Source organism: Fusarium keratoplasticum, chromosome 2, assembly GCF_025433545.1.
Source record: "Fusarium keratoplasticum isolate Fu6.1 chromosome 2, whole genome shotgun sequence".
Lineage (NCBI taxonomy): Eukaryota > Fungi > Ascomycota > Sordariomycetes > Hypocreales > Nectriaceae > Fusarium > Fusarium keratoplasticum.
In genome coordinates this window covers 1,730,836-1,753,878 of record NC_070530.1, presented here as the reverse complement: position 1 = coordinate 1,753,878, position 23,043 = coordinate 1,730,836, and the positions used below count along the sequence as shown (strand labels likewise).

Genomic DNA, 23,043 nt, shown 5'->3' with positions numbered 1-23,043 from the left:
AGACGCGTGATAGGTGCAGCGAGTTCATTTCTCTTACAGGCAAGCGGCAATCGCTTCCAGTATCATCATCCAACGCTTAAGTGACCATCTCGTCTTGGTAGGGAAATTCATCGACCTGCCCGGTCGCAAACGCCCAGTGTCCGTAACATCTCGGCCCGTGACGCCGGCGCGGTGGGGACTGGGGGTAGATCCCAAACCCGGACCCGACACGGAGCGGCGTCTTTTCGGCCTTGCCAGTGTCCGCAAATGGCCGGAGAACAAGCGGAGGCGAGCAGAGTACTGCCTTGTCCCAACATCTGGAAACGTTCCATTACCTTGTGCCTGTAATTGCCGGGGCGTGACAAGGCGGTCCCGCGGGTCGGTTGCACGGGAGCCCTTGGAGCAAGCAATCTGAGGAGTACGAAACTTGACGTGTCTGAAGTGACATGGAGTGTTCCAAGACGAATAGATGTTCAAGTAATGCTCGGGAAGCGCGAAACGAGGCGAGACGAAGCGAGGCAGGCTAGCTACGGCCTGGGGCGCGATGGACGGTCGGTGAATGAGGCAAAGGTTAATTTGTCGTCAACGGCCTTAGACTCGCAAACCTTCCTCACTTCAACACCCCCGGACTCGTTCCCCGATGGGTCCGTGTCGGCCGGGCGGGCGGGAGGTCGGATCCGGTAGACAAGGGGGGCGTGTGCCATGTGGTGATATGGGAGCTGTCGGTATGTTGCCGCCTCCGCCGTCGCCGTCGTGACTCAAGCGATGATTCAGATGAATAAAAATTAATTAAAGAGCTCTTGATCACGGCAGCGTGTGCCTAGGCACATGAGTGCTCGTGTGGCCGCTGAGCGCAACGTGAGCTGGTGCATGGCAATTTGAGGTCCTTGTCTGTGCTGACGTCGATTCTCCACCCTAGGGCGCGAGAAGGGGCCCCAAAACGCTCTGTGGGTGAGGTGGAAACAGGCCGAGGCGGTTTCTGAATTTGTTCTGGAAGCCTTCTGGTTCATCTTCACTTTCCACGGGTCCTTAGGCTTGTGGGTCGCTGGGGCTTGGGCTGGGCTGGGCTGGCTGGGGGGCATTGGCGTCGCCGCCTCTTCGTGAAGCGTTGGAGGTGAGGACTTGGTCGTTTCCCCTTCACAGCCTCGGTGTCCCTTTGCAGCGAGGACGCCCTGCCACGACACAAACACAGACGTTGACGTAGCCGCAGCCGCAAGCCATCACCGTAGAGGGCTGGGATGTAGCCTGGGCAATATCAGCTCTATTCTTGCAAGTCTTGGGCTTCTCCCACGTCAGGCTGACACCAAGGATACCTCATCGACCCATGCCGCGGACGTCTCCGCCTCGGATTGCATTATTCATGGCGCGAGTAAGTCGGTCGAGAGAGACCGAAGCGAGGGGAGAAGAGGGGAGAAGAAAGGTAGAAAGGATCAATGATGCGACGAGAGATCTACACCTCAATAGGTGCGGCGCATGGCCCAAAGCCGGAAGCAACGTGAGGCGGACGACGGACAACGGAAGGGGCGGGGGGAGGAAGTTGGGAACCTACTTACCTACCTGCCTGGGCAAGAGCGAGCTGGCTAGGGAAGACCATCCGGCCAACAGGAGATTACAGGACCTTGGCTCTTTTCCCCAAAGCCAGTCGAGCTTTGATAGGTCCAAACCAGCAGTCCTGGCCAGCTCAGACAAGGAGGACAGTAACTAAGTATGATTCTGACCAATCGTGACTGACTTGGGGTAATTGTTGGCTGTTGACGGCTTCGTTTCCGGCACCGAGGTGAAGCGGAAGCTCCCACTTGGGTCTTGGGTCTTGGGGGGAGGCTTATGACGACCAAAGACGGGGGTCCACCTGGCCGAGACCCCCAATCATGACCTCACCATTTCAATTCACAGCTCCACGCTTCACTCTTTTTTTTTTCTTCTCCCTTCTCTCTCCTCCTCGGTTCAGAGAGAATTTAGTCACTCTTCAGGATTCACTCCCATGTCCATGTCCATGTTCACGTCCACGTAGCAGTACAGAAACACAGTTGGAAACAAAATCATGCCTCAATTATGACAACACAGGCCAGCAAGCTAACAACATTTTCTCCTGCCTTCTAGGTAGGTAGTCTCTCGCCCTGAGCTGAGCCCCCTTTTGTTTTCCCCATGTGTCTGGCCCGAGCCATAGTCTATTTCGAGCGCCTGCCCAAACACCAACCCATCAATTTCATTTGTCTTGCCTTGCGCCGTAAACCAAACAGAAACAAAGGCTTAAACAACATGAGGCCATGACTGCGTGTCCCTTCCTTCTCCGTACTCCGGTTGCCTACCAGGTCGCCCAGGCAGGTCTAGAGGGTTAATGCCAAGCAAGTGAAGAAGTCAAGAAACCCAAAAATAGAAGCAGAATCAACGCCATCCTTCTATGCGATGCAGCAACAACAAACAGCGCAGTCGACCCCAGGGACGAAGCGAACAAGAGTAAGAAAGAGAAAAGATCAAAAAGAAGATAAAACAGAAAAGAGACAAGAAACAAGAGCGCCAAAACATCCTGTAACACGCCAAACTTCCACAAAGGGAAACCTCGGAGCCGCGCCATAGATTGGAGGAGGTGACAGGCGAAAACCGAGATACTCTGGAGACGTCAAAAGTGCCCAGAAGCCCCGTAGAAGCCCTGTATCGGTCGGCCCTAGGGCCAAGCGAGTCCAGGCGTTAGTAACCACAGGGGGGTCACTAATGCTGCACAGTTCCGAAAACGGGCTTGAGGTCCCTGGGACTGGAGCCTCCCACGTGGAGCGTGCAGGGCACTACTCTGCCATGACAGTCCGAGAAAAAGTGTAAGTCATCCAATGCCACCGTTTGACCGAATCCCCCACCTGCGCTCTGGGATGAATCGAGATAGGCGTCCTTGGGCGCTTTTCCTTTCGGGCCCTTGGCGTCCAGACACCAGATTCGACCTGTTGGAGAATGTGGCTGCTTGAGATGCGATGCGTTGCGGTCCGGCGCGTTTCAATGTGTTGTCGTGAGGCTCAGCTCAGCTGTGCCATCCTCGCTGGCCGTGAATTGACACCCCAGCAAAAGTGACGTTTCGTGGTCTGTGATCGGTGCACGAGAGGGGTGTGACACGGTTTGGTAGCCGTACATCCAGAGCCAGCTCCGGGCTGTCGTTCCGTGCTCTGCCAAGCGCAATCAAAGGCCCTTGTTGAGACACTCTGCCTTTGATCGCAATGTGCGCCTGCACCGAGACTAAGAAGGCATCCTTTTTCCTTTTGGGTTGAGCCTCGCGTCATGTCAGTCAGGCCACACCCATCATTTGCTAGCACATGAGCAAAGAGTGAACGGCCCACGCACGGCAGAGAATCGCGCGCGCACTCACACACCCCTTTCCCCCACGCCAGACACCGAGGATGCATGTCTCAGCGCCGGGGGTTTTTCCCGCAAGGGCTCAAGCGGCCTGCGTGCAAGGGCGGCACAAGTGAAGCTTGCAGTATGTGCACTCAAAAATCATCCAGTGAGGTCCGGAACGGCAGTGTTGGCAAACCCACTGGATCAAAGTGCTATCTGACTTGATCATCCGGAACGAGTGGGCGCAAGCGTTGGCCATTTTGTCGGTAATGGTGGCGGTTGTTTGGGGTGGTACAGAGGAGGGTGTAGGTGTCGTCGAGAATATCTTGGAGGTGCTGAACCCTCTCACAAGATTTGGCCTGATTGGGTGGGAGGAGGATCCTTGGGACGGAAATGTTAGCCTTGCATGTATATATAACCAACTGGGGCACGACCGGCCATGTAAGTGGTGATGGTCATCGCAGCCTCTCAGTCTGCATGCTCGGTACTTACCAAAGGGGTAGTGGTTTTGTGTGAGTGGCAGATGCAATCGAGTGCGGTGAATCGATGTCGAGCGTTCGAGGGGAGACGAGTTGGAGAGGGAGAGTGAGCAATGTGAATGGGTGATGGTGTTGATGGTGTAGAAGCCGTTGGAGTGATCAAGTGATGTTGAGCAGTGATGGGAGGAGGAGGCCTTGGGCTTTTATGCTTTCAAAGAGGATCAGGTGAAGTGGTAGTTGCAGTTGCCGTTGCAGAGATGTGATGTGATGTCTGCCGTTTGTAGGGCCGGGGACCGTCAAACGAGAGCCGCGATGGAGTCGGAGAGCCGGGATAAAGCTTGCAACAACATGGACAAGAGATAAACGACGGGTGATGGAGGCACGAGCGACGAGGCGGGAATGCCGAGGAGGTGTGCCAATGACAAAATGGAGTAGATTAAATGGCCCAGGACGCGAGGCAAACGAGCGAGGTCGAGCGTTGGAGTGCCAGTTCTTGGGTTGTTACAGCACGGCACCGCACCGCTCGGGGACGTTGTCGATAATATGTACCTGCCCTGCCAGGTGGACGGACGAGGATGATGCCCGTGCCCTTCTGGCCTTGGGAGCCGTCAGTCATGCCAGTTGTAAAATATCCCGTCCGTCGGCCCAAAAATCCAGAAGCACTCCCAACCCCCGGTCTGGAAAGGATGCCTGTCCTGTGACGCTTCTGGAAGAAGAGAAGAAGGAAGAGGGGAAGGGGAGGGGAGGGGCGTAGGTAAACGGTTCCCAAGAACGGACCAGCGACCAAGCACAGGGCAAGGTATCGTACCTGATGTGTACCCACAGACGCAGGTACCTGCCTTCTGCCTCGCCTTGTTTGATCGCGCTACGGCCAATTACTTCGGACGGGGGAACGAGCCGAGCAATTCCCAATGGCAACGGACGAGGACGCCAGAGCCTACAAGGAAGGGCACGGGCAACCACCATCCGTGGGCGGGGGATGACGAACTGGTGAGGTGAGGTGTGGTTGACATGAGGTGAGTGTAGGGTTGAAGTCCCCGGGATAGGGATAGAGCCCAGGCAAGCCCCGAATGTGTCAAGAGAGCAGCATGGTAAAATCAGAAGCCGCCCAAGAGCCCATGGGCGAAATGGCATGGCCGACCAGCCAAGGCTCCGCCGGTTGCGCCCCCGTGTCCTGGTTCTCGGGGCCAGTTGCGCCAGGATCGGAGGTGGAGACGGCCAGCGTGGGAGTTGAACAAGGACGGGCCAGTCTAAAGCTGCTGCTGCCGACAAGGGCAGGCCGCAATCCGCATGAGGGGGTCAGTCGTGTGCATCGCATCGCATCGCAGGTGTGCGTGCTGTGCTGGGAGAGCGGTGCGAATAGAAACCGCGGGCCGTGCTGTTTTGGAAACAGACCGTACGGAATCGATACCGAGGAGGCGGCAGATAAACCTAAAACCGCGACCTAGGCTTACAAGGCTAGTGCGTTCTGAGCGAGGTCCGAAACTGCCACGGACGGGCTGGACCTGTAGAGGCAGATGGAGGTGAGACGGTGAGGTCACAGGTAGGGGTGAGAGCATGAGAAAACGGATGCCAAACCAGTGTGAGCCGGCAAATGGCCATGCTACATGCTGTGTCCCTCTGTCGCATGTAAGAGAGCGGAGCCGACCGTTGGACCAGGAGTGTGGGAATGGATGGTACCTGGGCATTCTGCAGAGATGAATATGGAAAGGAGACAAGACCAGACGGGTGGGGTGGCGGTGTAAGAGTGAGAATATCTACCTTACCTGTGAGTCCGAGTTTCGGGAAATAAATCAGAAGCCCAGACGACGACCTTAATACGGAAGGCGCATGGATGAGTTGTCGCCTCCTTCCCCGGATGACTACAGTACCTAGTAGCCTGTCTGTTCCTAGGCAGGTACTGTACCTACCTAGGCAGTTCCAGCTTCTCGGAACCTACTCAAGATGCCCCAGCCAGAGGACAAAGCGAGCAGTCGGAAGGCGCTCACCACCACCAAAACAGGAAACAAGGCATAAAGTTAGGATGATTAGAGTTTCAATCCACGACCGCCGCCCTTGCCGGGACGTGGCTCTCCGGGTCTTGATCCATCAACTTCCGCCTCGTCACTGCCCAAGTCATTAATCACATCTCCATGGTTGTCGCAAACAAGTTGGGTAGGTACCTACTCAGTACTGGCTCTCCTTCGACCTTCGAACCTCTCCTGTCTTGATCCGTGCTCCAAGTAAGGGTCCAGCCAGGCAGAGAGCCAGCGGGCTCACATAATGGGGCTCTGGATCGGGCATGGGAGACCCCTTCCATCAGCAGAGGTGCTTTGTCCCGTCTGCATCTTGAAAACCCATACCCGGCAATACCCATCTCTGCTATGGACCAGCTTCTAAACTGACAGCTGATGTTGCTCGCATCCCGGTACCTAGCTAAGGTAACTCCTCTACCTGCAACACTCCGCTGTCTGCCGTGTTGTCATTCAATCGACAACGCGGTGCTGACGGTTAACCATCTCGCCTCCTTCATGCCATGGCCGATTGGGACCGTCTTTTGATATCACCATGAACAAAACCGGCGTGGGTCTAGACTTGGCGAACTGCTGGGCGATTGCCTACCTCGGACGGGGTCAACCTTGAAACTAGGCCGCCTCGACGTAGCGCGGCGTTGGTGCCAAACCACAAGATCGACCTCTTTACTTCTTCCCGTTGGTAATCAGCTGGCTGGTGCAACTCATTGTCGAGCAACCCTGTACCCCGTCCGTCATGCCACCCCAGCGTTTTTCGTTTCCTCGGGCGTTTTCGAAGCGGTTTGCAATCCACCACCGACCTGCTTGTCTCCGGCTCCGCGCCACGCACCTTGCCCTCTTCAGCACACACCGTCCTGGTGCAGGGTATGTAGACACAAGCACTTGCATTCGATCAGAGGCCAATGGCAGACTGGGACTATGTTCTGTTTGGCACAAACCTCGGTGTTGGCTGAGTAACTCTGCCATTGGTTTGCTCTCGGAGTGCAATACCGTAGTCGGCACATCACATCACAGACGTCGATTGTAACCGCAAATACTCAGGCTGTGTCACCCATCTCACAGGCTGTCAAGATCTATCAGATGGTTGCTCAATCTGGCAAGGCAGCCAGCCCGTGAAATGGGCGTCTTGCCATTCGCTTAGCGCTTGTGCGCGATTACTGGCGGACCTCGGCCACTCCTCAAAGGAGGAACGTCATCTACTGATGCTGAACTGGTCACTGCAGAGTTGTCACCTCGCATCTGGACATGGTTCACCTGGCTCCTGCTTCTGCTTCTGCGACTGGGATCGCGTGCGATGCTTCCGTTTTCTGTGGCTAAATGCTTCATGCTGTCGGCGGCAGATGAGTAAACGCGGAATGGGCTATTATTGCCCAGGGACCACAGTTTTGCAGCCCACAGACCATGGTAACCGTCTGACTGGGTTGACCATCAAGACGAGGCGGCCCATCTCTCACCGTTATGGGGCCCACTGTGATGAATACATGATGATCCTGAGGGAGATGCTGCTGATGGACGCTGGAGGCACTGACCGCCTCAGCCCACGACGCCGGGCACAGCCGTCTCATCTCCGTCGTCAAGTTCTCCATCGCTCTGCTTCCATCCTAGGTTGTCCCTTCTCCCATGGGCCCCGTTTCCGCCTGATAGACTACGGCCCATCTCATGCCTACAACAACTCGGTGGCCCTCCGACACTGGGACCAATAATGGCTTTCGAATTAGAATGGAACGTGTAAGCGAATAGGCCGTTCGCTAGATGTTGTTTGGAGACGTAAGTTCCGTGTTTGTTTAGCGGTTGGTTGTTGGTTTGTCTCTGATCTGTTGTAGCCGCCAATATGAGCACCGATGATGCTCGTTTACTTCCAACAACCTGGGCTCAAGCTGGGTACACGCATGCTCTGGCGGGTAGAGCCGCCCATGTCGGCCGGCCGGCCGTACTCTCTCGGCGCATGCCTGCCTGCCTGCCTGCCTGCACCCAATCCAATTTGTGCTCTCGTTTGATTTGGGCGTTTTGAGAATTTGTCTCTTTTCTCAAATTTTGCGTGGCCTGATGTTCTCTCTTGTCCCGTTTCAGCGAGATGCACCGAGCCATGAGGTGTCGTCTGTGGACCTACTTCCTCTTTCGTCCAGTGACTGCTGGATGGCCCCTTCCAAGGTTCGTTCCCCTCCACCCACTCACTGCAGGTGCGCCGCGATGCGTCCTCCACTCCGCTTACACCTTCCATCCCGTTCGCAATCTAGCCTCCAAACGTCAACCTCTAACCTCCAACAGTCTACCGACCGACCTACGACCTACACCGTGGATACTACCCAACGGGATTAGACTTTGCCGCCCCTGTCATTCGTACCTTGTACCCTTCTCTCTCCTCTCGTCTCCTCTCGTCTTCTCCTCGTTTATCAACTCAATCCTTCCTCGTTCATGCCTGACCATCCTTCGCCAAAAGCCGCAAACAGCCTCCCATCCCCAAAGCCAAAGCCTCTCAATGCCAGCAAACCTTCAATTGCTGGCAAACAAATAGGCTTGCTTCCGGACGTCAGGGTACAAGGAAAGACCTGGGACGAAATCCCCTGTCCCCATCGATGACAACAACGTGGCAGGCCTTACCTTACGGCCCTGGTTCACCCCCATATTGTTGATCGCCATCTTTTTTTTCGTGCTCGCCTTGTCACCATCTCCAAATATCCGGCCTGTTGGTTTCCTGCATCATGCCTTGGCCTTCCGTGCCAAGCCTGGCCCTGTCTCTTGCACCGTTTCTCAACACAGGCCAGCCCTGAGCCTCTCTGCATTTCGTCGTCAAATCTGCTGACTTGCAGCCCATGCGACCCTCCCGATGTCCTTTTACCCCCCCGGCTCGCAGAGAAAACGCATGGCGCGACCTGCCCTCCCCGGACAGCAACCCAGTGTCCATGTGAGTGCGGCCTGTCGCCGGCTCGTTCTGGCAGCCCCGGCAATTCGATTGTTCCCCCGCTGTGTCCGGGCCACAACCGCGCCGCCCCCAAGCCGCCGGTCAACCGTTGCTTGCTGCAAGGTGCTCTGCTCCGTCCTCCCGGCCAGCCACCCGTCTGGGACCCCCCGTTCTGAGAGACGGATCCGTCGACCGTTAGGTGTCATGATTGTGTCGGCGTCAATGGGCGCCTAAGCTTGGGCCAAGCTCGTCAGTCAACTTGACGCCTTGTTACTGAAACCGAAACGAGAGTCGTGGATGGAGCTGCATTTGTCTTTAGTGAGGTCATGTCTCCATGACCCCTCTTACACAGTCGTCCTCGGCCGAGGGGGATGATGGCATCGCCCCGTTTCGCCCCCTGGCCAGAGTCTTGACTAGCCTCGTGGACTTTCGACGATACCTACTCTTTGGGAATACGAATACCCGAGCCTAGGGCGGCTCTACTATGGAGGCATTTCATATTTTCCGGTTAGCTTGCAAACCCGCCAACCGTGGTCGTTCGTCTCGCCTGCATGCTCAACAGCCCCATGCACATCTGCCGGGCGCCGGCATCGCATTTCCCCATCTGCAGGCGCCTCCGCTGTCTCGGATCTCTGAGGGAAATACACGGATGGCCTCCTCTGTTTGGACAGCGGCCCGTTGTCTTGAACCGCTTCTGGCATGGAGTGACGTCGCCAGCTAGTGGAAGGACCTAGTCGGTGTGCTGTGCTCGCACACTTCATCTTACGATCGAGCTTGGACCCATCATTTAACGGTTGGCTGCCTTAGTGGTAGGTTCATCCCTTCTTAAACGGGTGAAGAGAGCGTCAAGTTGCCCACTGTACTTGCTTCCATCAGGTCCATCACATGTGGCCTTGCTAGCGCTCCGTCGTTCCTCGGCTTCTTTCTGCCACCTCTAGGACGACCACTGTTGCTCAAGTTCTGTCATCAATAGGTCTTAAGAAGTGTAATTTCCCTCCTCCTGGCTGAGCAGAGGCTCATGAGGCGACTGCGCTTCACGAACAGGCCACCAAGAGAGCCCACCAGCGGATCCACACATTCCAGAACACAAGTCGAACATTCTTTTTGGAGGAACCGAAAGACCGTGGACCCTGTCCTGCTGTCCAAATCCCCCCACAGCAAGGCCCCTTGCTGGGCTTGATTCTGGCGAACGCCCCCACAATCTGGTCATCGTCACGCAGTAGCAGGTTTCCCATGAAAAGCATTAGGTGAATACCACCGCATGTTACTCGTCGTGGCACTGCTTCAGCCCTGGTCAAGGCCAAAGGATCCGGCACCCACGGCCTTGGTGGCGAGTTTCAGGAGAAAGAAATTGTATCGGCGATCGCCTAGCTGACGGTTGACCCAGATTTCCGGTTCCTGGGGTTGGGGGCTTTGGATCTTTTGCTTTGGCATGGCTGCGCCAATCCCATGTTGTCGGTTTCTAAACCAGGGGAGGTCTTACACGCTGCTCGGAGAAAAAAAAGCCCCTGAAGGTGGATGCCAAGACGCCCCATATCGGCTACTAACAAGCGTTTGCAGGGTGAGCTTCATTGTATGCACTTGCAAACTCTATGCACGGAGCCCAACAGCTTCTGCATGGGAGGTAAGGATGAAGAGATTGAGTCCCTGGGTATCCAGTTACCTGGAAACAGCCCTCATGTTTGATGTGAGCTTGACGAAAATTACACCTCGAGCACCTTATCACTCAGAAAGAGACGGCCACAAGGATCGATTGATTGATTGGTTTATTCATGTGTCAATGTGCTATTTCAACATGGTGCGTCCCAGGAGCCTCATGTGGTGGCTAGCCCTGGACGGTACTGATAGCAACACTACGGCTGCTGACCCCCTCCCCCGACGTGGGGAGGATGGCTCTGTCTGGCCTCATCAACAATGCCAATATGGCAGTGTATGGCTCTAATGTGCGGTGAGCTGTAATGGGAGGCTTTTAGGTTTTCCGCAAGACCTTGCCCTAACCATCAACCATCATATCATCCGCGCATTTTCCTCCTCTAGGAAACAATCACCTCGCCAGCCCCGGTTGCGAGATCCTTCCTACCATCCTCATCGTCTGGCTCTTGCCTATCAGTCAGGAGATCCTTGGGCGGCGCAGCCTTCATCTCCAGCACATCGTTGTCGCTCCCTTGCCGTTCTAGCTCTTCAAATGTGAAGGCATCCGACAGATTCACCGCCAGGAACGTCTTTGGTAACTTGACCCTGCGGTGCGAGTGTAAGTATGAGGTCACGGGGAGGAGGCAGATGCAGGCAGGGAGGGTTTAGTGGGGGCACTTACTGATTGAACTTGGCTCGCAAGGTCTTGATGACCTGCAACCAGTCGGCGTGGGGTGTCAAGCTTCGCCTAGGGGCAAAGCCAATGCAATGTCGGCTGTCAAGCTGCACGTGCAGGGGGTCAAAGACGTGGCAGCCCGGGCTAATGGTAATTCGGATGCTATACGTGAAGGTGGGCTCGTCATGAGGTGACGCTCCCTCGCCCGTTGTCTTCATTTCTGCCTCGTAGAGCTCGAAGCAGATCTGCGAGAGGTAGTCAAGCTCAGGGATGGTGCTGCGCTTGATTTTAGTCTCGACTCCTCCCTCGATGATGCAGTTGAGCAGCGTGTAGATGTGGGATTCCTTGGTAAAGTAGAAGAAGGACTTGGCGTCGTCCGACGCCTGCATTTCCTCGAGGTCCTGAACGATCTCCTTGAGCAGGGGCAGCGACGTCAGCAGGCCAATCTCGAGCTTTTCGCTGTCCGAGATGCCATACTCCTGAGGGCAGATGAAGTCGAACAGGACCTTGGCTAGTCGGTAAAGCTCCTGAAGCGGCTCGTTGCGTGCGTCCGGCTTGGACGCGGCCTGGTTCGTTCCCTTGTAAAGCCGGAAGTACTGCTCCGGCGGCGCCTCCTCATTGAAGTGTCGCAAGTTGTTAAGGAACGATCGTCTTCTGAAGAGCTTCTTAACCGAGGCAGACCGGCTGCCGGCCTCCACCTTGTCCGAGCCATCGGGCGATGGGTTCTTGTCAACCTTGGCGTCTTCCGAGGACTTACCATCCTCCGCCGACTTTGCTTTTCCGTCCTTGGTGCCATTAGCACCGTTGGGGGTGTTGCTTGTGCCGGAGGCTGAGTACTCGTCAAGCATGTGGTTGGGTGGTGTGTACACCCATTCGAGGAACTGACGGTTGTGCAGGGCATCGAACTTCATGGTGTCGTAGAGTTCCGAGATCTTGCTCGGGTCAACCTTGTCGCCATCGCAGAACTCTGAAAAGAGCTTTTCCCAGCGTTCTCGGAACAGCTCCGCGTCTTCGCCACAGCACCACCGCGCCTGGATCTGGCCGACCGTATTTGCATGTGAGAGCGACGACGCGATCGACGAGTTCGAGTTTTCACCCGATAGCCTCTCGGTACTCGGGTTTGAGATGGCATTGAGCGATGTGACAGCGCCGCTGTACAATTTGCCGTAGTTGTACTGCATCACACGCCGATGGAAGTTCATCAGCTGCACGACTCTTGTCTGCACCTCGGAAGGCTCGGGCATGTTGTCTGGCCAGGCAAACTGGGCCGGCCGTTCGTTGCCCTTTCGCAATAGGCCCTTGAGCTTCTTCTTGACCTTGTCCATTTCGTCCTTTGCCGCATTCGAGTCGTCCAGCAGGTCCTTGCGGATCGTGATGAAGTCCTCAGGGACGTCCTTCTTGCCTAGGAACGAGGCAGACCAGATCTGTGCGCTCGTGGTCACGCGCCGCTCGGAGCTGCTGAACACGTGAACCTCGTCCAGAATGTCCCTGTTCATGAGCATGAGATCGTTGCGCATGTTCTCGCCAAGTTCTTGGGATTGGTATCGGGCCGAGTGCGTCGGCTCTCCTCCCCATTTGACAATGAGTTGTAGCTTGTCCAGAACCAGGCTTTCTTCAGCAGCTGTAAACTTGGACATTGTGACACCCGAGAGAGAATCATGCCGCCTTGGGCTCCGGTAGGGTTCGTCCTCCAGCGATGCTTCGCCTTCTTGTCCCGTAGGACTGGGTTCCTTGTTTTCTTTAGGCACAGGCACTTCCTCAACGGCTGGTACCACCTCCGTCTTCTTTTTCCGGAACATGGGCTTGATCTGGACCTTGGTGCCTGGCCAACTTCCCTTCTTGACGAGCACATTTCGAAGAGCCCGGAGTTTGCCACGATCCTCAATGTTTTGTTCGTATGCCAAATCCACTGCTTGTACAACGCTCCCCAACGCAGCTTCGCCAATGAGCAAAACCTCTTCCTGGTGCCCCTTCAGGAGAGCAATAAAGGGCTCTGAATGGAATGTGAACTTGTACTTTTGCTTGGGTGTCCGATCCGCGTGCCGTATCACGGAGACTATACCCTTCAACTTCCAAGAGTGTGTTGGGAGGGGCGGCTCGGGCGCGGTGCTCGGCTGCTCTGATGGAGCATCCGATATGGCACTTTGTTGTGTCTGTGGCGGTGCCGAAGAGCTGCCAGACAAACTCAGATCAGCAGGGACCGATGGAATGAGTGGTGTCGCCGCAGAGCTGTGGGATTTGGAGGGCAGAGTGCTGTCTAGTATCAGAGGAGTAGCAGTTCCGCTGGGAACACGGCGGAAAGAGTCGTCGGGTTGTGAATCCGTAGCGTTCGACATGGAGTTTATGCTTGTCCTAACCCCGCCAGTGCCAGGCAAACTTGTTTGCTCACGATCCTTGAATGCGTTGGCTGCTCGAGTAAAGGGGTCGGTGTTATCTGACGGGGCAGGCGATGGCATTGGCGGAGTGACGCCTCCACGCCTGAGCTTTTCCTTAACAAAGAGGTCTTTGAGAATACCGGAGCAATGGTCGTAGTAGTCGTCGTTGTCCTTGACAAAGCTCCAGCCGTTGACGTCGATGACATAGCTCTTCCCTGACGCTCGCAGCAAGTCGAAGCCACAAACTCTCTGTCCAAACGCTGTAGAGATCCTACTGGCCATTTCCCTCTCTTTCGTATCCAGAGCCGTGACGTAGCGCAGCTCTTTACCGTGCGTGTTTCTCCGTACGACGCCATCCACAACAGGGCTCTTTCGTGTCTCGGCATGGCAATACGCGGGGCCGACAGTGTAAGCCTTGACATCTTCGGCATTGTCAACCTGCATGAAGCTCTCGTAGATGTAGCTGCTGTCGGGTTCGGTGATTGCTCTGGGAATGGTTAGATCTTGTATATAGTCGGAACTCTTGTTTCCAATCTTTCGGAAAAGTTTCCTAGCACCTCCACCAGCGCTCTTTGGGAAGTAGATGATAATGTTGTGATCCTCGCCGCTTGTTGGTTTCTCGACGAATGGCTTCCTCAGGATTGCACCATCCACGCTCAGAGCATCCCCGTCTTCGATCAACTCGACTTTCTGAGGTGCAGGAACCTTGGCAGGGTCAATTGGCTCAAAGGAAACACCTGAAACATCCTTGATGTGCTTGACCATTTCTGGAGTGAGAATCTGGGGACCGCCATCACGACTGACTTCGATTCGCTTTGGTGTTCGTACGTTGATCTTGTCGAGCAGGTGCAGGCAGAGACGGCGATCCCACAGGATCTGCTGCATGGGAACATCATTAACACAAAATGGCTTTCTCGCCTTGACATAGGCAATTGCCTTGTCGAGTGGGAAACCATCTGAATAGAAAGAAATGAGGTAGTCGCTGCATCTTTTGTTAGTGATCGTTTTGGGAAATCCGGCACGTGCCTCTTGCAGGAGCTTGGTCGATGCACCCCACCATTCTACTTCGGCTCACCGAGGGAATGGACTCACCAGATGGGCCAATTCTCAACCTCTGAGGACAAAACAGATTAGTCTCTCCTAGAAAATACATCTCTCTTGTGAATCGAACGTACCTTCGTCGAGAATCACCTTGTCGCCAAAAACAATCACGTCAAACTCGCGATTGGCAATCAGCCGGTTCAAGATGTTTCTGCTGGGCTTGCTCCGCGCCTTGACGTCAAGGGCGCACACACCAATGACTCCCCATCGAGCTGGTTTCACTACAGCAAGTTAGAGACATCGCTCACTTCCAAGGCCAGTGGCTTCGAGATGAGAGAAGGGGAAAGAAGGGGGAAAAAAAGAGGACTCACCCTCCTCCCTTTCCCGATGGTGGGGACCCCGATCGCTACTTGGGCTGTGGCTACTTGTCGCAGTGCTTCCGCTAAAGCGCCTCTTGGCACGACTGCGGGAGCGGTCGGGCATGGAGCGCAAATTCGAAGTGCTGTTCTGCATGTTGTCGCGGATGGCTCGCTTGGTAAAGTCAAGTGGCTGTGAATGGAGATCCCTCGGGACCAGGTGATGTTGATGGTGATGTCCCACGACCGAGTGGCCTTGCTGAGCAGTGGACGAGGTGGTGACTGTCACGTTGGAGATGCCAGGCTCAGACTGAGACGGTGTTATTCCTTTGCCTGTTGACAGAATGCCAGGTACAGATCGTGGAGGTGTTCCCAGCTCTGACCCATGAGCAGACGAAGAGCCGCTGAGGACGCCTCGAGCAGATGCAAGAGAATAGAGCGAGTTTCCTGAGAGTCTCCTGGACTGAGGATCCGAGGAGGAAGATAGGCGGTTGTTGATGGCACCGGAAGGTTCAGACGAGACGGTGTAGTTCGAGTTGGAGCTGTCGCTGGCGGTGGGCAGGCGGTTCAGGTTCCGCTGCTGGTTCTGGTTCTGGTTCTGGTGGGGGTCTTCGGCAAGGGCAAGCTGGGAGTCGGCCAGCGCCAGATCCTCAACGCAGACGTCAGAGGTCATGGACTCGCGGCGGGTGCGCAGCGGGAGAGAGTGAAGGTTTTTGACGGCCGCCGCTGAAGTCGAGATGTGTGAGGGAACAGAGAAGCTTGCACGACGGGCGTGGGTCTCTGCCGTGTCCGGCTCGGCACAGTGACCCTTGGTTGTTCCTGCAGCAGAGATGGAGGAGGAATTGGCGAGGGGCGACGACGTCGAGAGGATGCGAGAGGACCTGGGAGGATGGGATTGGCTATAGTGATGGGACAGGGATTGGCCAAAACCAAGATAAGGAGCATGAATGTGAGAACGGCGAGGAGAAGAGGAAAAGTCGGCAGCGGAAGCGTCGTCGGAGGGGCTAGTTGAGTATGGTGGTGCTGATGGTGGTGTTGGGCTATCCACGACGCCGACGGTGGTGCTAACAAGCTTCGGGCCCGGTCGGTTGCTCATGGTGTCCACGGCGGCATCCATGACATCCATCCGATCAATGGTGTGCGCTGCGCAGCCGTTTCTTGTGCAGTGGCTTGTGTGCGTGTGCTTGTGTGCGTGTGTTTGTCCCGTTTGGTACAGCACAGTAAGTAGGTTGGTGGCCAAAAAAAGACACCAGCCCAGCCGAGAGCTAATCGAAATTTTTACCTTTCACACTGACAGACAGCTATGCCCGCTCCGGCATGAACGAAATGACAGGTCCCGGCGGATAGAAGCGAGAACCTGGCACCAAGTAACCAGGCGGTGATGGGCGAGCGCAGTAGGCGAGCTCGGAGCTTGTCGCCTACAAAACTCTGCCCGGTGCTGTAGGCCCGTTTATCAAGGTTAGGGACAGGGCCTCGAGTTGCTCAGCTTAAACCTGCAAGCAGACAGTGACGGTGGCTTGGACGTTTTCCGATGTCTCAGATCCCCATCTACCAATGTTTCTGCCCTTTTGTCTAAATGTCTCTGATGAGGACGGTTATTAGAGCTCGAGGCAAGACGGGTTGATTTGCAACTGGTCAGACGGGATGGGGTTATAGCCGGGAAAAGATGCAAGTGCAGGGAAGACGAGTGGAAAAAAAAGATGATGCCAGGCGGTGCTTGTTATTATCCTCTTCTCTTTTTTTGCCCCTGGAGCACGTCTCGCGTCCGTTCCAATGGGCGACTGAGATGGTGGCCAACGGATGCGGCGCGGCTTGTCTTTGTTGTCTGCTGCTACTGCTGCTGCTGCTGCTGGAAGTCACTCACTCACTTGTTGAAGTGGGCATGGATGAATGGGAATATTTTTTTCTTGTTTGTCCGGGGGATAAAAGCCCTGGAGCATCGAATCAGCGGGCTCGATGACGCAGGCGCTAGGGATCGCCACCATGCATCGAGATGCCGATATCTTGGTTGATAGGTTGTTGCCAGGGTTTGTTCGACGAGATGCTTTGTAGGGCCGGCCGAGATGCAAGGGCTGGCTTGCTCTGCTTGGCCGGATGGGTCGAGGCCCCGTCGGTCGCCGTCGCCGTATCTATAAGAGGTCCGTGGTCCCGTTCAACTTGCTGGCAAATGACTGTTTTCCTGTCATCTGGTCACGCTACGAAGGATTTGTCGTCCCTGCTGTCGGTGCCCTGCCCTTGCAAAGCGAAGCTGCTATCTTCGGTCCGGAGTTGCTGCCCTCGATCGCTTCTCCATGACGGGATTTGCTGGAAGGGCCTGGATGGCGGGGTCGCGATGGGGTCACCGGGGGAGGGGTCCTCTCGAGAGTGGAGAGACTAGAGGGCAGGTTCAAGGCTTTGTGAGTCTCGTGCTCTTGAGGAGGCGAGAGGCGAGAGCCGGAGCAAAGAGAAAACAGCTTTCTCGGGTCGTTCCCGTATGAGACGTTTCCCCCGACTGTCTCTGCGATACCTTGGTGTTTATAAGTTCACTCTCCTTTCGGTTGATTGACTGACTTGCATGCGGCCATGACAAGCAGCACATGATGGCTGTAGAGAGGGCGCTATGCGGCTAGAAGTGAGACACTAGCAATCGTCATGGTGCCAGGAACTCGGCAATTGAGATGAGATCTGGAAGGGGCATGCTCGAATTGAGCCACGCCATTGGGTGAGATGAAGCGGAAATGGATGGCCACGAGGTTGATGCTAAACATCGTTTCTGGTTCCTTTGTGGCTTGGGGGCTTGGGGCATGCGACCACCCAAACCCGACGAGCTGGACCTTTGCTGCTGGCTACAGGGGGCGAGACCAACGCTGGGGAACCGCTGTCGACGATGATGATGTCGTTGAGGGCCATGGTTTGTCGATCCGGTTCATGCTCTGGTCGTCGGCTCGGCAGCGCAGATGTAGTGCTCTCGTCAGCTGCTGCATCCGCTTCTGTGGCCCTGTCAGTTGACCTCCATGGGTTGACTGACTCTGCTGAGTCAGTTCCAACCTGGTGGGTTTTCAGGTGAAACCCTTCCATGGATGAGAAATCCTTCAGAAAGCTTGTCGTTTGCAGATCCTCCTCTTACAGTCCACTCTTTTCCTCTGGAGACATTCTCGTGGCTCCTCTTTCTGGTGGAGTCATGCGTAAGAATCAGGGGTTGATGATGTGTTCCACACGCGCCGTGTAGATACACTCAGCGTTTAGCCAGAAGATTGGATAATCTGAAACCTCGCTCCTGGGTCGCAAACGTTGCTCTATTGCTTGATTTGACCGACCATGTACAACAACGGGAGGCTTGTTAACCTGTGCATGTGGCACTTAGCCTACATCAACACACGTGTCAAGCTCGTATAACCGCCTGCGTTACGCGTCACCCGTCTGACCTGTGTGAGGGAGCCTGAAGATTATCAACCATAACCCAATGTACATCAAGCGTGAGAAGAGATGAAGCTGAAGTGTCCAATGCATTTTATGAACCAAATATGCTCGAGAGAGCCCATCCTGTGTTACATACAGGTGTATATGCCATATCCCAGGGCTATCATGTCCCAAAGCCCAGATCCCAAACCAAAAAAAAACCAAGCAAAAGTACCCAATGCATCATATCATACATTAAACGACGCTCAGTCGTCAGATCGATTGTATCCCCAAAGCCGGTTTCTCTCTATAGTCCACCAGTGAGCCACTGCATCGGCTTCACGAACCCAGTCGGCCGCTTCTTTGCCGTACTTGGCCTTAACCGCCTTGATCATGGGCTTGATAGCCCACCCGTCCAGAGGATCCAACTCTAGCGGATCCTGCCCCAGGTCGGTAAATGTGTATTCGAGATCCTTTTTCAACGGGATCGCCAGTCTCCAGGGTGCGTCTGCCGATGTGATTGTGAGCATACCACCGCCAGGGTTGATGAGCCCAAAGTTCCAGGCACGGCGACCGTGTTGAGACTTGATATATGGTCGGATCAGTGATTGACCCTCGTAATCATGGACTAAATCGGACGCAATCGCCGTGTCGTCCTCATTAAGGGATCCTGTGTGGACAAGGAGATCAAGGAGGGTCGGTAGAATCGAGATCGAGGTTACGTTCGCTTCGTACTGAATGCGAGGGATATTGGGGTGTCGGAATGAGATGGGGACTCGGAAGTTGCTGATGTGGCGGTTCTCGTAGGTACCCGTCTTGGAGAAATCTTCTTTGAAGGCTTGTCCGTGGTCGCCGACAAAGACAACAAGAGTCTCGTCGGCAATTCCGAGATCGTCGAACATCTGCATGAGCTCGCCTATCCACATGTCGGTGAACCTAACCGTGTTGAGGTACTTGTCAAAGTCCTTGTGGCGCTTGCCCTCCTTGCCCATATACTTCTCGGTGTCGAACCACTTGGGGACACCCCAGGGATGGTGAGTTGTGCTGGTAAAATGTGACATGAAGAGGCGCTTGTTGTTGGCAAGCCCCTCGGTGATGTACTCCTTGATGTGCGCCTTCAGATCCGTCTCGGGATAACCAAAATAGTTAATCTCTTCCATGTCGGGATTGCTCTTGGCCTCCTTGTCGAGCTTGGGCTTCGTAAAGATGTGCTTGAATCCCATCTTGTTGTCGAACATGTCCTGCCTATCGTATGTGTCCGTAACAGCCTGGAAGAAGGCAGAGTGCCATGGGTAATCGTGAAACTGTTCACTCTTCTTTGACCCCAGTGACAGCCAGCCTCTGGCTGCCTTAGTCTTGTTTTGCTTGAATGTGTTAAACATATTGAGGACCTGAGGAATGCAAGGCTGATAGCTCTCGAGCTCGGCCTCCTCGAACATGTTTACCGCCATGGGCCAAGCGCCACAGTGAGCTGCCATGAGACTCTTTGTCGAGACACTGCTGCTCGTGAGGCCTCCGACAACGTTGATACCACCATACTCAGGCCTCGTCTTGTCGTTCCACACCGGCTTCGCAGGAGGGTCGTAGGTGGTGCCGTTGCTGGCACTAAAGTTGCCAAATTTGCCTGTAATCTTCTCAAAGTTTGGTGTCAAGCGGGAAACTCGGTCGTTGACATCATCTCGAAGTGATTCCTCGTGCGATTCCATGATGAACCTGTGAATGTCGGTGCCTTGCTGGATAGGGAAGAGCTCTTCGCGCATGCTCTCCATCAAAATGAGAGCAACATGTCGAATCTTGACAGAGTTTTGTGTGAGGGCCTCTTGCACCGAACCTAGGATACTCTCCTTAAGGTTGGTAATCCGCATTGGGTCGGCAACGGGGTTATAGAAGCCTCGGTCTGCGAGCGTGCCGGGGCACGAATCGTCGGGGGGAGCGGCCTTGTCCTGCGATTTTGTCTTATTCCACTTGTCAAACCCGTGGGGGATTGGATCGGGCAGCCACTTGGGAGTGTTATCTCTGTACTGTTTGACGAATTTGCTATCCCTGCCAGGAGCCCAACCCTTGAAGTTGCCCTGAGGATCTTCCCACTTGGACTCCTGGATGAGTTCCTTCAAGGGCCAGTCATTCTTGGATGCGCAGAATCCGAGACTCGGCTTGAATGAACCGAGAATTCGGAAGGGCAGACTTGTCGACATATGGTTGTATGGCCTCTCAGGGCGGACAATGGCCGTGATGCCAACAAAAACCAAGACAGACGATGTGACGATCCAAGAAGGGATAGCGCACCATCTCCGTCGCATTGAAGAGCGCTCTTCCGGACCCTTCTCTTGCCCACTGCGGCCGGAGCTGGATGACCTTCGACCATAGTCAGACGGGGAGGCGGAATCTCCGGAAAGATCGCGCTCCATCAACGGTTCGACATTCTCGGGATCGCGCTGAACATGTTTTTGCGGGCGAAGCTTTCCTCTGAGAAACCTGGAGACTTTTGCAAGGTTAAAGACCTGGTGGGACAGCCTGGAGGGTCAGGCGACGTACCTGAAGCGATGCGCTTCCCCAATCCAGTTACAAGGTTACCGACGAGCTTGTAGAGAATGCCCTGCGTGAACCATGCAAGAATAATAATGATTAATGCAGAAACAAGAACGCTGTGGCTCTCGCTGAGCAGGACTTTGAGGCCTTCGTCGTTGGCGTAGTCCCCTGCATCGCTCCACTCAACTTCGCCGCCCGTCCTGTAGTAAAACCCAAGCTCTGATGATGCAGCGCCGATGGAAATCAAGCTTCAACGACGAGTCAGCATAAGCGGGCGCAACGAAAAAATACACACGAGGGGGATACTTGCGTTAAGAAACATCCGAAGCAGTAGCCAACAAAAGAGACGATTGTCCGTTCCCTCCGCAGCAGGAGACGGCCAAGGAAAATTACGAAGACATCTTGCAGGAAAAAGGTTGGTAGGTAGACAATGAAGTCGATGGCAGCAATGGAGTGCAGGTGAATGTACAGATGCAGCAGCTTGGCAACGAGTACTGATACAAAAAAGATTGCAAAAAGAAAGGATACTGAAGAAGGCATATTGGGCCTGCTTCACATCATCGAATCGACACTGCACCGACTGGAAGGAACAGGGAAACGAGCAAGTATGATGGAGGAAGGAGCAAGGCGAGGTGAACAACCGGCTGGGCAAAAGCCAAGATGTTTAAGGAACTGTTGTCAGACCCAAGAAGGCTATGCACTAGACCACAGTAAGACATTGACACACAAACACTGCACAAAGCCCCAAAAAGCCCCAGGGATGGCGCGGATGGCCCAGGGATGGCATCTGGTCGCGTGTTGCTTAAACTGGGTAGGGTAGTAGGTAGGGTAGGCAAAGCTGATGACGGGGTGGGAGCTGACTGATCGCAGTAATCGATGGCGATTCCTCCATCCATTGCCGAACCATGGCCTCCATTCTGATGGAACGCCAGTCTGACCAGTCCCTGAAGCCCCTTTCCGCCGTGGCTGAAACAAAAAGGGCTCTCCAAAGAGTCGATCTCCTGCCTCTCTAGGGGGAGGGGCGGATTTGAAAGGGCATCTCCGCTTTTACGAAGAGAAGGGGGTCGTGCTGGTGGTGAGTGCTCGTCAAGCTCGACCCGATTTACTTCTTTGTCGACCGTCCGTTGTCGCAGCATGGGCCGCCCCCATGAGTCGCATTGCGCTCGTCTGGTCGTCCTTGATATCGAGTGGGTCAGGATGCACCGATGAATGGCTGCGGATGCGCTGGGCTGGGGCGCTACCGAACCTGAGGCGCGATACGAGAGGGCCACACAGGAGCGTTGAAGTCCTGGCGAGTGCCGACAACCTTGTTTCGCTGGTGTCCCTGATGGTACATGTTTTGGCTGTGCATAGCCGGCCCTGGGATGCCCCCGCTACAGCACCTACGAGCTGATGAATGAGTGCTCTGCTCTGCTGCTCTGCCTTGTTTAAGGTTCCCACTGCCAGGCCATCATGGTGACGTCCTCTCTCTTCCATGTGCCGAGCTTACGAAACCCCCAGATCCTCCCAGGCACAGTCACAACCTAAACTCCGTACCTAAACTCCTAACGTTAGATCGCAGAGCCAGGCTATTTTGGGACGGCGGGGAGCCTGCTTGCGCTTGCCCCAAGCATGTTTCGTTGGATATTGATACGACACAAAAAGGGCGAGCTGACCGAGATTAACCAAGAAAGGGCGGCCAGCCTGCCTCGTAACCCCTCTTCATCCAGGACCTGGACGCGGCTCCATGGTTGCTTTGTCCTTGGCGCATTTCAGCACCAAGAGCCGTCGTTGGATAGCCCGTACGCATTATCCATCACTATCACCATCACCATCACCGGATACGTGTTCATGGCGTCGGCTGCTCCGTGCCTGCGCCGGTGCTACTGGAACCTATACAGCCCTACCAGTGCTACGACAAAGAATGGTGGAGGCCTGATGATGGCAAACATCTGTCTTTGTCATGCCTAAACGGGCGGCGCCTCGTGCCAGTTGCTCGGCCCTTGCTTCAACATGGCACGCACGTCAAGCACGCTCAGACTCGGTCTCGAATTCCATTCAACGCCATCCCACTCGGCCCCACTATTTGGCGCTTTTGACATCGCTGGCGCCGTAGCCTACCTGAACATCCTTCCAAAGGGGATTCCCGACCGGACATGCCAAGCTTCCATCAAGATCTCCCGGACCTGGGAGCTGACTTGATGGGAGGACGACAGAATCAACCGGACACGTGATGTCGAGACACCTGACCTTTTCCCCTGAGAATGGGGACTGAGAGAAGATGAAGAAAGGCAGAAACACGCGCTCACCGAATTCATTACCGAGCATATATGCAAGGATGCAATAGTTTCGAATAAACTTGTTACGACATCCAATTTTACAGT

General features: G+C 55.0%; 2 protein-coding genes across 2 annotated transcripts; both read right to left on the bottom strand.

Moving 5' to 3' along the window:
- Positions 1-10,726: 10,726 nt before the first annotated feature.
- NCS57_00247300 (Inositol hexakisphosphate and diphosphoinositol-pentakisphosphate kinase) lies at positions 10,727-15,899 on the bottom strand (the record flags this gene model as incomplete). The annotated part of the gene is made up of 5 exons (XM_053052503.1): positions 10,727-10,931; positions 11,008-14,358; positions 14,469-14,490; positions 14,552-14,698; positions 14,789-15,899. 5 exons carry the CDS (start codon positions 15,897-15,899, stop codon positions 10,727-10,729), a joined length of 4,836 nt encoding a protein of 1,611 aa, XP_052917749.1.
- Positions 15,900-18,417: 2,518 nt separating this feature from the next.
- NCS57_00247200 (Sulfatase domain-containing protein) lies at positions 18,418-21,220 on the bottom strand (the record flags this gene model as incomplete). Its single annotated transcript, XM_053052502.1, has 3 exons — positions 18,418-20,633; positions 20,687-20,928; positions 20,991-21,220. The coding sequence occupies 3 exons, from the start codon at positions 21,218-21,220 to the stop codon at positions 18,418-18,420; spliced, it is 2,688 nt and encodes an 895-aa protein (XP_052917748.1).
- Between the last annotated feature and the right edge of the window lie 1,823 nt (positions 21,221-23,043).